The 12,901-nt window shown below is 42.2% G+C and overlaps 2 protein-coding genes across 2 annotated transcripts; one reads left to right on the top strand and one right to left on the bottom strand.

The window, feature by feature from the left end:
- Positions 1-517: 517 nt before the first annotated feature.
- LOC120568585 (cytochrome b-c1 complex subunit 6, mitochondrial-like) lies at positions 518-2,741 on the bottom strand. Its single transcript, XM_039816185.1, has 4 exons — positions 2,583-2,741; positions 2,281-2,328; positions 1,100-1,261; positions 518-942 (listed from the first exon to the last, which is right to left on the bottom strand). Exons 1-4 carry the CDS (start codon positions 2,628-2,630, stop codon positions 910-912), a joined length of 291 nt encoding a protein of 96 aa, XP_039672119.1. The 5' UTR covers positions 2,631-2,741; the 3' UTR covers positions 518-909.
- A 121-nt stretch (positions 2,742-2,862) lies between these two features.
- nsun4 (NOP2/Sun RNA methyltransferase 4) lies at positions 2,863-8,311 on the top strand. The gene is given in 10 exon segments (XM_039816184.1): positions 2,863-3,004; positions 3,881-4,100; positions 4,615-4,780; positions 5,586-5,651; positions 5,653-5,735; positions 5,835-5,964; positions 5,966-5,993; positions 6,102-6,226; positions 6,958-7,090; positions 7,772-8,311. Coding segments are annotated over 10 exon segments (1,191 nt in total). The 5' UTR covers positions 2,863-2,908; the 3' UTR covers positions 7,916-8,311.
- Positions 8,312-12,901: the final 4,590 nt, after the last annotated feature.

Here is a 12,901-nt window from a genome sequence, read left to right as displayed (position 1 = left end):
ATTTTTCCATTATACACTACCGGTCCAAAGTTTGGGGTCACTTAGAAATTTCCACTTCATTACAGACAGAATACCAGCTGAGATCAGTTGCCTTTTTTTTTTTTTTTTTTTTTTTAAACCAGGGCAGCAGTTTTCAGATGACATTATGTCCTTCCATAAATGCAAAAGGGTTGTCGACTGTTGTAGAAACTGCTGATCTTTAATGCAGTATCTACATCGCCCATTATCAGCAACCTTTCATCCAATGTTCCAAAGGCACATTGTTTACTAATGTCATTTTAAAAGGCTAACGGAGAAAACATTGAGAACCCTTTTGCAATTACGGAAGCACATAATGTAATCTGAAAACAGCTGGTATTCTGTCTGTAATATGGAAATGTCTGAGTGACCCCAAACTTTTGACCGGTAGTGTACATCAAACTCACAAGACAGCCTTCAGAGCTTAAAAATGCTTGTACTGAATATACAGTCAGACAATCCCATTCAATTGTAACACAGAAGAATCCAATGCATGGAATTACTGAACACCAAAAAACCCTTTATTTTCGAGTTAGTGAGGAGTCCATGACCAAACCTGAGGTAAACTGCATTGCCAGAGCAGCATGTTTGCTCTTGCTTCTGAACTGACCAGTGAGAATTGATAGTTTGATTCCCTTCGTTGCACATCCTTCAACATCTATGATTCACTTCTTAACATATCCAAGCAGTGACTCATATTCTACATACTGCTCCTGACCCAGTCAACACAAGTATGCACAGTATACAGGAAAAGTGGCATGTATTTAGTCAAGGAACCCAATACACTTCATTTACACTAATACACAGAAGAACAGAATAGTCCTGATTATTTTACAAATTTTAGCAGTTAAATAGTCTACAGCTGCAAGTGGAGGGAGCTGAGCAGGCAGGTTATTTCACATGGTGGAACAGCTTGTGCGCCACCTGAAGAAAAATGAGAACACAATTAGCATCTTTACTGAAAGACAAAAGCACAGAAAATTAGCTTTCAAAAGTCACACTGTCTGGTTTTTCTTATGCCATTTGGGCACTGAAAGGGAAAAGGGCTTCTCATTTTCTCCACTTTCTCACACACACTCACACAATGGTCCCGTGCATGCAGGAAGTCGAAGAGTTCTTCTGTGCATTCTTCAGCAGTGTTGGATCGGGAGCCGACTCGGGCTTCACATGTCTCCAGACGCTCCTTGGTGTGCACACAGTGTTCAGTCTGCTCACACTTGGCTCGTATTGTTTCTAGAGGGTCCTGAGAGGGACAAAAAGCAAATGTGCTATATCATGGAAAATGGGGCATCATGAAGACTGTTAAAATAAATTAACCATCAAATCAACTTAAATCACATAACTGGTAATATCCACACATGTGTTCAACGCTACAGCTGCTGCCAGGAACCTTGCACCAACATAATTCCTTGTCTCCACCTTTTGATATCGAAGCCTGATTCTTCAGATTAACCCTAAACATTGAATCATTGCCAAATTAAAAACAATGCTCAAACTGATACATTGAAGCATGGTAGTATTGATGGATTACTTTACTTTTACTTATGCATTACTTTACATACTGCTGGGTAGCTTGTGTGTGTTTCCACACACAAGCGTGTTTCCATGACTACTAATAAAGTCCTATCTAAGCGTCACGCATCATAATTTGTTGATTATATTAATCTGCAAAGTAACTAGAAACTGAAGCTTTCAAATGAACGTAGCGGTGTAAAAAGTACAATGTTCAGGTCTTAACTGTAGAGAAGTATTAATGGAAAATTGCAGACTTTGTACTGTCTCATAATTGTATCTAAACCGAATTAATGTGGCCTTATAACCTTGGCCTTTTTTTCTTTGTTTTTTTTATTGATTCCCCCATTGGGAGAATTACAATGTACACTCTGTTAGGCCTGAAATACACATGCTCAGGACCTATTCATGCCTTAATGGAGAGATGTCAGAGTGAGGGGGCTGCTAGTGTTGGACCAGCGCCCTGAGCGGTTTTGAGGGGGGGGGGCGTACGGTGCCTTGCTCAAGAGCACCAGTTCACCCAGGAGGTGAACTGGCCTCTCTCCAGCTATCAAGCCACACTTCGTACTGGGACTTGAACCAGCGACCCTCCGCTTCCCAACCAAACTCTCTCAAACTGAGCTACTGCCACTCCCCTTTAGCCTACTTTATGTGTAATACTTTCACATTGTTGTAGTTTTCCGAGAAAGCTTTGAGGGTGTCTTCATACACAAACAATATATTGGTCAGATTTATTAAGAACAAACTTACCACCATGTCTTGCTCTTCTTCCTCCTCTTCCTCCTCAGCATTTTCCTCCTGGTCAATGACAATAATAGAAGTGAATTACTTTGGTCTGAAAATTATAACTTCTTAAAAAGCAACATGGGTTGTATCAAAACTTCGGCTCAAACCAATACCAGCGGACACTCAAGTCACAGAACATTAACGTTGCACCGCTAAACTGACCAGCAGAGTCGGGCTACTACGCTGCATGAGTTGGGTAACGTTAACTTGGCCAAACACACGTTCAAAAAGCGACTAAAAAGACACATATTGGTATTTTTCAGTACCTCCTCTTCGGGGTCGTCGTACGTGATCATCTTCCTCTCGAAAACCATGATTGCGGCTCTGAAAATTGCCCAAAACCCACACAGAGGACAGAAGTCCAAGCTCCTCAGCAGCACTGTTTTCGAGGACGTGGGGTCGTTCACGCGCAGGAAACGACGAGAAGGATCACAGGATAATGTTTCCTATTGGTTAAAAGTGAGGACTGAAGTTGCTCTGGTCCAATAATTGACTTAGATTTGGCGTGCAAGTTCCGCCCATACAAATGATGCGTGCGGAACTTTTGTTTTTTTGCTGTCGGGGAAGACGGAACGAAGAACTGTCGCACTGCATGATGGCGCTGCTCTTAAATTCTAGGCTTCTACTAAGAAAAGTTAAAGATTTAAGGTGTTTAACGCCAAGAAGAAACCGAGTGAAGGAAAAATGGGTATGTTGTCAATGCAGAAATGGATACAGCCGTTGATAATGGTCGTTATGTGTAAAACAATGTCCTCCCTCAGAGATGTAACATATATTTATGTTAGCAGCTGTCCAGCATAACTAGCCACATAGAGTAGCCTACACAAAAGATTTTTTGACAATAACTATGTATACCTTGGCGAATTTAACCAATGAGAGTTATGTTAGCTCCTGAATTTAAAAAGTGATTTAAATAGTGTCAAGATATTATCAGTTATGACTTCTGTAGCTGCAGTAATCAATGAAATTGTCTAGTAAGACATCAATTAACTTAATGATGATTCTGTTGTTCTCTCATAAAGTGTAATGCAATGTATATCCTTTAATACGATTTTCATTGAAGAATAAGTGTACACTAGATTAGGGCTGGGTGATATGGAGAAAATCAAATATCACAATATTTTTGACCAAATACCTCGATATCGATACCGATACCGCAACGATATTGTAGTGTTGACTATTGGTGCTTTAACAAAATATTCACACAATGAGATTTTTGATAAATTATCATCAGTAATGGAGATATAATGACTAAGTGGGTAAAGGCAAATAATAGAACAGTTACAACAGTCTGGTAAGTTCAGAAAAGTACATCACTTTACTGTAATGCAGCCTTTAAAACCAGGAAAAGACAACACTTGTGTCATATTACGATATCCAAAATCTCAGACGATATCTAGTCTCATATCACAATATCGATATAATATCGATATATTGCCCAGCTCTACGCTAGATGGTCTTCCAGTTACCCATGCCCTTTAAAATGTTACATAGCAACAAAAAGAGAACATTAGAGGAAGTTAACGTTTGAAATGTGTGTTTTGACCTCCCTGCTCTCTGACAGGCTGTCACACGTACCAAGCACCCTCCCACCAGTCTGGCCCTGCAGCACTTTGACGCCACCTACAGCGTCCAGCTGGGGCAGCTGTGGCCATCAGTCCGCGCTGCCTTGCTGTCCGAGAGGAAATACGGAGCCCTGCTCAATCATTTCTCCCACGATGCTGTTCTGGCAGACCTCGAAGCCCAGGGATGCAGGGACTTCCTCGGTGACACAGCTACAAAAAGTAGGTGTGCATTTCCCAAGGCTTACTCTACTTTCCAATTCCGATTTATCTATTCTCGATTCCGATTCTTTTGAGGGGTGGAGTTGAAACGGATCACATGCTTTTTTCATAGATAGGAGGAACATTTTATTTAGATTCAAGGTTTTTTTTTTTTTTTTTTAGTTTTACTGGGCTTTAGCCACACTTTAGAGCGCCGCTTACTGTGCTCCAAGGCTGAAACACAAGAAGCGCCTGGAAGTATGGTGGCCGCTATGGAAACTAAAACTTGCGTGTGTTAAATTTGGAACTGATGAACCGATTCAAAACCAAATTTTTCCAACCAATTTCAAATAAAAAAACAATTCCATTGGAATATTCATTTTTGAAACGATTCCAAGTTGGAACCGGTTCTCGACGCCCAATCCTACTTCTCTGAAAGCCTTAATATTGAACTCCCATTTTTTTTTCATGTCATTAAAAGCACAATCTCTCTCCTCCATATGATCAAAATCTGCATTCTTCATCGTTTCTGCAGCTCAGCCATGCTTGGAGCAAAAACCTGAGGTTGCAACCGAGGAGGAATCCGTTTCTATGAAGAAATGTGACAGCGATAGTGAGCAGCTACCTCCTCTACAGCTCAGTCCTAACATCAAGTGTCTAGTGTTTCCTAGAGGGGATATCACAAGATTCAAGCCTGCTAGGTGAGCCTAGATATGTTACTTATCGGACAATAATTTGAGTCAAAGTGGTTGAACATTTAGACTCGAGGACCATAATCTCTTCCAAATGAACCAAGAATGTGGCCATTATTAACAGAATTTCTGGAGTTTTTCTAGAGCCCGACCGATAAAGGATTTTTAAGGCCGATATGGATACAAATATTTGGTGATTTTAAAAATCCGATATTCCGATATATCGGCCGATATGTATATTTTTTTAAATCCAGAAATGCGTAACCAAACATAAACAGATTTCCCTACCATTAGTTATTTGTAGATATTTATGAGTCATCACTAAAATAATATGATAATGCAGTTTAAAAATAATCTTGTCACAACAGAACAGAGGAACAATCAAAAATCAAAATATATTAAAGTTCTGATAAAGTGTGTAAAAATACAAACTTAAGATATGAAACTTAAAGTCCTTTTGAACAAAAACACAGTGACAAAAAAAAAATAATCAAAGCGTGTTGTCAACCATATATATCTCTGGTAGCCAACAGGGGCGTTGTAGAGCGCCCTCTGGTGGACAAACTATGCAACACCAACACTTATAACATGGTTGACGGGTGTTTCGTCCATTTTTTCAATATTAATTTATCAGAATCATTTATTTGTCATAAATTATTCAGATAAATTAATATTTAAAAACAAAAGGGGGAAAAATCATTTATGGCCATTATAAATGCCAATACCCATAATATCGGCCCGCCGATATATCGATCAGGCTCTAATTTTTACTCAAAGTGCAGTCTGATTCCGCCTTGTCCTTTGTCCTCTAAAGACCAGACATGTGTGGCTTGTTGGGTTACTATCTGATGGACGCAGCGTCTGTGTTGCCGTGTCTAGCGCGTCCAAGAAGGACACAATGTGCTCGACCTGTGTGCCGCTCCCGGAGGCAAGACCCTGGCTTTACTTCAGAGCCAGGCTATAGGTAAGAGGACCGCACTCATCTCTGTTTTTCTTCACTCAGTGCTGTCGTCATGTCTGTCGGTTCAGTTGCAGTTAACCCCGCCAATCGTCTGCGTTAAAGGTTTTTTGTGCGTAAACGACGCCTCGGTGTCTCGGACGCTGCGGCTGAGGAAAGTCCTCCACAGCTACGTCCCTAAGCCGCTTTTGACGGACGAGAAGCTGCGCATCACCTCTTTTGATGGCACCAAGTGGGGAAATCGAAAGGAACACATTCGACAGAGTAAGCCATTGTCATGTAATCATGTTTCCAGCGACCAAATTAGTTGCAGGTTCATCCAAATACCACCACTTTGACAACATCCCCCTTTTTCCTTTTATCTTTCTTCAGGTCCTTGTTGACGTCCCCTGCAGCACAGACAGACATTCACTCATGGAGGACGACAACAATGTATTCAGTAAGAGCAGGACCGGTGAGAGACGGAAGCTGCCAGAGCTGCAGCTGGAGCTGCTGCTGTAAGTTTTGGTGAAAATTTAAAGATAATGTGGTCATAACATTCTACATGATTAAAACAATTTCACATCAACATGCAGTAAGGCTGCTAGCAGTCTGGTTCACTTCCAGAATAATTGGTGATGTGTGTTCGGGAGACGACAACAAACTTCGAGCTAGCAAGCTATATGCTGAAAATGGCAAGTTTTGAAGTGCAATTTGGATCGTGCAACAAGGCAGGCCTGCTTGGTTTTTCGGGGAATGATTATAAAGATAAGACATTTTTTTACGACATTTCCTCTCTAACTGTGATGTTTTGGGACCGGTTGGTGGGATTGCTGTGGACGAAGTACACACGGTGATACACTGGTGATAGTAAATTAGGTTTAACCATGTATCCAGCTAATTTAAATATCTCATGTTACTGTATGGTGTGAACAGTTAACTTCATTTAATATTGTATGTGGCGTTTTTTTTTTTTTTTGCTGGGGGCAAAAAACAAGTTCCTTGCTGAGAATATTCTGCAGAGCCACCGTCGCTGCCCACGGAGTTTAGCATCGCCCAACACGATTGTGATTGGTTTAAAGAAATGCAAACCACCCAGACTTTTTTTTTTTACTCCTATCCCAGAATGTTTGTGTGGTGTAGCCAGACCTTACTCCACAGCGCTTGTGGAGATAGGTCTGGCAATGCGAAACCAGGCGCCACGTGATTATTTTATATGAAGTAAACCAAGCCTCTCTCCGTCCTGCAGGGCGGGAATCGAAGCAGCTTGTCCAGGTGGGGAGATCCTTTACTCCACCTGCACACTCTCTCAAATCCAGAACCTGGGTGTGGTGGAACAGGCCGTCTACTTGGCTCGAGAGAACCGCGGCATCCAGCTTCAAGTCAGTCAATCACACTCGCACTCACTCAGTGTCAGTGTCGACAAAAAACTGTATACTAGAGATTCAATGGGCCTTTCCCAATTCCCAAATTTGTACCTCCTCGATCCTCTGGCTTGTGACCCGCGCCATGTTGAAGGACGTCCCAATTCCCAAAATGCACTTCAAAGAGTGAGGATCGAGGAGGCTCCCCGGAGGAGCTATAATCGAGGATACACGTTCAATTAAAACTAAATATAGAAGTTGTCATGAACGTGTTGCTCATGTGACAGAGATCATAAAATACAGCGTATGACTAGCATGGAACAGCCGATGCTGATCTGCCGCACGTCATATTTGGATTGAAGTCACTTTAAAATGGCTGCTGCGAGGCGAAGATGTCTCGTTTGTTAAATGCCTGTTTCCTCGACTCCTCGGTTCCTATCTCCTGTGGGCGGGACTAAGACGCAAAGGAAAGGAATTGAGGAGAGGAATCGGGGATGCACAAACTGTGAATTGGGAAAGGGCTAATGACACAACTCAACAATAGTGGAAGATAAGCTATCATTAGGGTTCTTAGGGTTCTAACCTCTGGATTGTCAGGACTTCCTGTTTATGAACACTCGAACCAAATTACAACAAATAATTTGACCTTTTTTGTTTTTGTTTTTTCTTTCTCCTTGTCCTGATCATATCTACATTCAGGTTGTCGATCTGCGACCCCTCACACACATGTTTAGGAAAACCTTTCACTTTGCGCCCGACCTCCCCCTGGGTGAGATGGTCATCCCCCACTTAGCCGCTAACTTTGGCCCCATCTACATGTGCAAGCTGCGGCGGCTCACATAGACGGTGGACCGGTGCTGAAGCTTGTGGACATTTGAACGACCGCGTTGCAGCTTTCATGGACTAACGAGATGACCCTCTCTCAACCGTAGCTGTTGGAGCACAGCTGAAGGAGAACTTTTAATCGCCGTGGTGGAGTGCCGAATCACTGGACAGAAAACACAAAGAATCCAGTTCAAGGACCTGGACCGTGATGTTATTGGAGACGTATCACCATGGTATTTTGTGGAGGCCAACCCACCTCCGCAAAAAATATCAAACTCCAACTGTTTCCTTAATGCTTTTTCTTTAAAGGTCCCATGGCATGAAAATTTCACTTTTATGAGTTTTTTTTAACATTAATATGCATTCCCTGAGCCTGCCTATGGTCCCCCAGTGGCTAGAAATGGCGATAGGTGTAAACCGAGCCCTGGGTATCCTGCTCTGCGTTTGAGAAAATGAAAGCTCAGATGGGCCAGTCTGGAATTTTGCTCCTTATGACGTCATAAGGATGGCACATACTAAGGAAAGCTCATTGTGGGACTGGCTCTGGTGGCTGTAATTCTGCACCAAGGCTGAATTTTGGGAAAGAGACTTCAGATACAGTATTAGGGGACCACTAAGGTCTATATAAAAGCGACTTCAGATACAGTATTAGGGGACCACTAAGGTCTATATAAAATCATCCAAAGCGCACCATGTCATGGGACCTTTAAATACTGTAGGGCAGGGATCTTCAACAGGGGGTCCGGGGGGGTGGGTTCTCAGAGTCAATGCAGGGGGGCCTCAAAATTATTGTTAATTTAAGTTTTTTTTTCCAAAAATTAACATCAGTAAACATGACACAGTAGTCACTAAGCCCATCCACAGATCCAGTTACTCCTAAGGATTCACTGTGCCACATGTATGGTTAACATTAAAACATGATTCATAAAATCATGCCAACAATTATTAGGCCATTTTAAAAGCTTAGTTTTCTATGCACAAAAAATGCTATGTATAAAGGCTTTAGGCCGCCCACACGTTATTTATGCAACATGTTATACATAATATGCAGTAGGGGGTCCCTGCTCCGTCTCTCTTTCAGTTAAGGGGTCCTTGGCTTGAAAAAATGTTGAAGACCCCTGCTGTAGAGTAACAGAATAAACAGCCTCTAATTAGGGCTGGGCAATGTATTGATATTATATCGATATCGTGATATGAGACTAGATATTGTCTTAGATTTTGGATATTGTAATATGGCACAAGTGTTGTCTTTTCCTTGTTTTAAAGACTGCATTACAGTGAAGTGATGTCATTTTCTGAACTTAACAGACTGTTCTAGCTGTTCTATTATTTGCATTTTCCCACTTAGACATTATGTCCACGTTACTGATGATTATTTATCTAAAATCCAAGTGTGAAGATATTTTTTTAAAGCACCAATTGCCAACCCCAGAATATCGCCGCAATATCAATATCGAGGTATTTGGTCAAGAATATCGTGATATCTGATTTTCTCCCTATCGGCCAGCCCTACCTCTAATAAAACCAAACGACATATGTTCCATTTCAGCTCAGTGTGAGAGTCTTTACTGTGTTTTGCTGTCCGTTACGGCCGTCGCCGCTTTCTCTCCTCGCCTTTTGATCGGTCTTTTGACACTGCAGCAAAACGCCGTCCATCTCAGCTGAGAACGGAGACATGTCTGGCGAAGTCCTTCCCCTTCCTGGAGCACTTAAAGGAAAAATTCGGCGCAACCAGTCAAACGACGAACGCCATGCAACCCAGTAACCAGTAATGTAGCTCAAGCCCGGCGTTCGACTGGTCATGACTGTTTTCCCAAGATGGCGCCCGCATGTATACGTGAACGGTACTGTCGTTCTATCTTTTTAATAAACTGTCTGTACACTTATAAAGTTCTCAACGCTTCGGTTTACATGTAGGGACCCTCATTATGCTACCGTGGAAGTGTGGTGCTATTTTGAGCCTTGTTAGTGGTATAGAAATAGCGATTTCTTTTTACTTTACCCGTGCCCCGACGACTAGCTTTCTAAGCTAATTAGCGGTTTGCGCTAAAACTGGTCACATTCGATTAGCATGAAAACATATCCCAGAGAACGGTCGACCCTGTACACACGTGTTGTTAACACCTAGGTTGATTTTGCGCCGGATTTGTCCTTTAAGCTTGGAAATAATTCACGGAAGTGACGAACAACTTAAGTTTTTTTTTTTTAACTCCATAATCTCTTGAATATAATAGCATAGAAGAAAGCCAGTGATGATAACTTAACAATGATGAATGTTTTCATTTAATGTCATATCACATGGCATATGCACTCCTGTTACTTTCACCAGCAAAACTTTTTTTATTTCACATCACTATATTGCAGTGATTTGGTTATTGTCACAGAGCCCCATGGGCAGCATTGAACTGCAGGACTTTTGCACTCAACCTACAGGAGTGCCATATTTAATTTAGGGGATTCTTGGTTCAACATTTCTGTTTTTTCGGACTTAACCAGCTTTGCAATGTCTTTTTTTTAATGTAGTTTTATTTTGGCCCTGTAGGTGGCATCAGTAGCTAAAGATCGAAGGTATCCTGTATATTCTGTGCCCACTAGAGGACACTAAGGATATGTCTGCAAAGGTTCTAAGTTGACAGGAGCTCCAGTGTGTGTATATGACTTTAGAGATCACATTACTGAAACACCCATTTCCATCAGAATTACCTGCTCTCTTTAACTCTCCAATGAAAATGAGTTTGGCTTGTTCTATGGTTATTCATCAGGTGTGATGGCTTTGCCTAATAACGCGGTATGTGGCTATGTGGAAGGAAGGCATAATGAACAGGCAGGTAATGACTTATTTGACCATTTGGCATTCTCACATCTGAATCTGTGCAACTTTCATTATTACATCTGGATCGACTCTGTTTTGCATTGACATCAGCCAGCGGTGAAATGGTTCCCCCTATCACTTCCTAATGTGAGCGGAGAGGTGCCTCTTTTTCCATCACATCACCGATGACCCTTTATGTTGTCCTGTCCAGGCAATGTAGCGTGAAAAAGGTAGGTGTGTGTGTGTGTGTGTGTGTGTGTGTGTGTGTGTGTGTGTGTGTGTGTGTGTGTATGTGTGTGTATGTGTGTGTGTGTGTGTGTGTGTGTGTGTGTGTGTGTGTTTTCTAATGAGTCCACCATCCACATCCCACAGTCATTAAGCTGCTCCAAGTGCAGGAGCCGGCTCCCATCCCCACGCAGGGGATGGACGGCAGCCATGCGGCTCCCAGATGAACATTAAAGAGGCAACAGAGAGCTAAAATGGGACGTCTCGCCCTGTTTTTGCCCCTCCGCCTTTTTTTTTTATTCCACAGATGAGTGCAGATAATTTTCTGTGGGATTGTGAGTGATTACTGTATTACTGCGGTAAAAGGGGGATGTATCTGGGAATGCAGAGGGAATTAATGACACATAAAAACTATTTTTGTATTGACTGCTTTCGTCTCCAGGGCCTCGGATGCCTCCTCGCACATCTTGTGATTACCTAAACGTATTGTAAATATGTGTTTCCTATGGGCTCTTCCATAAATTTACATGTTTTAACACTCAGGAGACGGCAGACTGTTAGAGATGAGTTACTCTCTCTTCTGCCTGTCTATAGACTCGACCGGCTGTCTGCCTTTTATTATTGAATTAGCCAATGAAGCGCTGTGCATTTGTGTCCCTGCGTGTAAAGCCCTGTGTTAGGGAGACGCATGCTGTGTATTAGAAAGATGAATATGGATTTAACCACACAACCATGCTTCTGTTGCCTTTTCAAATACAATTTAAATGTTGCATTTCTTCGCTAATGAACACGCAAAACACTGTAATGGTGTTTTGTTCTCACCTAGTAACACACAAGCTACTACTGAGTGAATGAGCTTGTGCACATTAGAAATGGCCACCATATATTGAAAACTGAGCACCTACAGTAGGTTGTAATATGAAAGCAGAAGGGAGAAAGCAGCTGAAACCTAAACCTCTGAAGAGAAATGGGTGTTACAGACCTTTTTATGCGTCTGAATGGGTTGATTACCTGCCACGACGGCACCGGCGACGTGTAGGGGAACATTGTCCAATGTCTAGGGGGGAAGTAAACGCATAACACAGTAGACACATTTTGTCTGTGCTGAGATATTTGGGCGGCCGCAATATCTTTGTTTGCATTTAACGGTCAGCTAAACTTAAAGGAACACGCCGACTTATTGGGACTTTGTCTTATTCACCGTATCCCCCAGAGTTACATAAGTCCATACATACCCTTCTCATCTCCGTGCGTGTCGTAACTCTATCTGACACACCCACCGCTAGCCTAGCTTAGCATAGATCCTGAGGAGTAAGCGTTTCATTAAGTGTATAAAATAACACCAACATTTTCCTATTTACATGTTGTGATTTGTATAATACGGGCAAAAAAGTGAACAAGAATGAATATAACAGCCATCTTCTAACCGTATACATACTGGGAACTATATTCTCAGAAGGCGAAGCACTGCTACTTGGGCGGAGTGATGAGCACAACACCTGAAAAGCCTGTTACTCTCTGCTCCTCACCACGGGGCTTCTCAGGTGCTGCGAGCAAATCACTCCGCCCAAGAAGTAGCAGTGCTTTGCCTTCGGATAATATAGTTCCCAGTATTTATACGGTTAGAAGATGGCTGTGTGTCACGTGACCTTGTTATTTGTACACGCTATACAAATCACAACATGTAAATAGGAACATGTTGGCGTTATTTTGTCACTTATTGGGAGCAGTAGGCTAGATGGAACCGGTTACCTCCAGGATCTGTGCTAAGCTAGGCTAGCGGTGGGTGCGTCGGACAGAGTTACGACACGAGATGAGAAGGGTATGTATGGACTTATCTAACTCTGGGGGACACGGTGAATAAGACAAAGTCTCAATAAGTCGGCGTGTTCCTGCCTCCAGCGTGAGTTTAAATACACCTTCAGGAAGACAGGAACTTGAGGTTGGGATGGCACTACACTGTACTG

Source organism: Perca fluviatilis, chromosome 11 (assembly GCF_010015445.1).
Source record: "Perca fluviatilis chromosome 11, GENO_Pfluv_1.0, whole genome shotgun sequence".
In the NCBI taxonomy this organism is placed as follows: Eukaryota; Metazoa; Chordata; class Actinopteri; order Perciformes; family Percidae; genus Perca; species Perca fluviatilis.
Note: the sequence above shows the minus strand (reverse complement) of the source record. Positions and strands in the feature narration are given on the sequence as shown.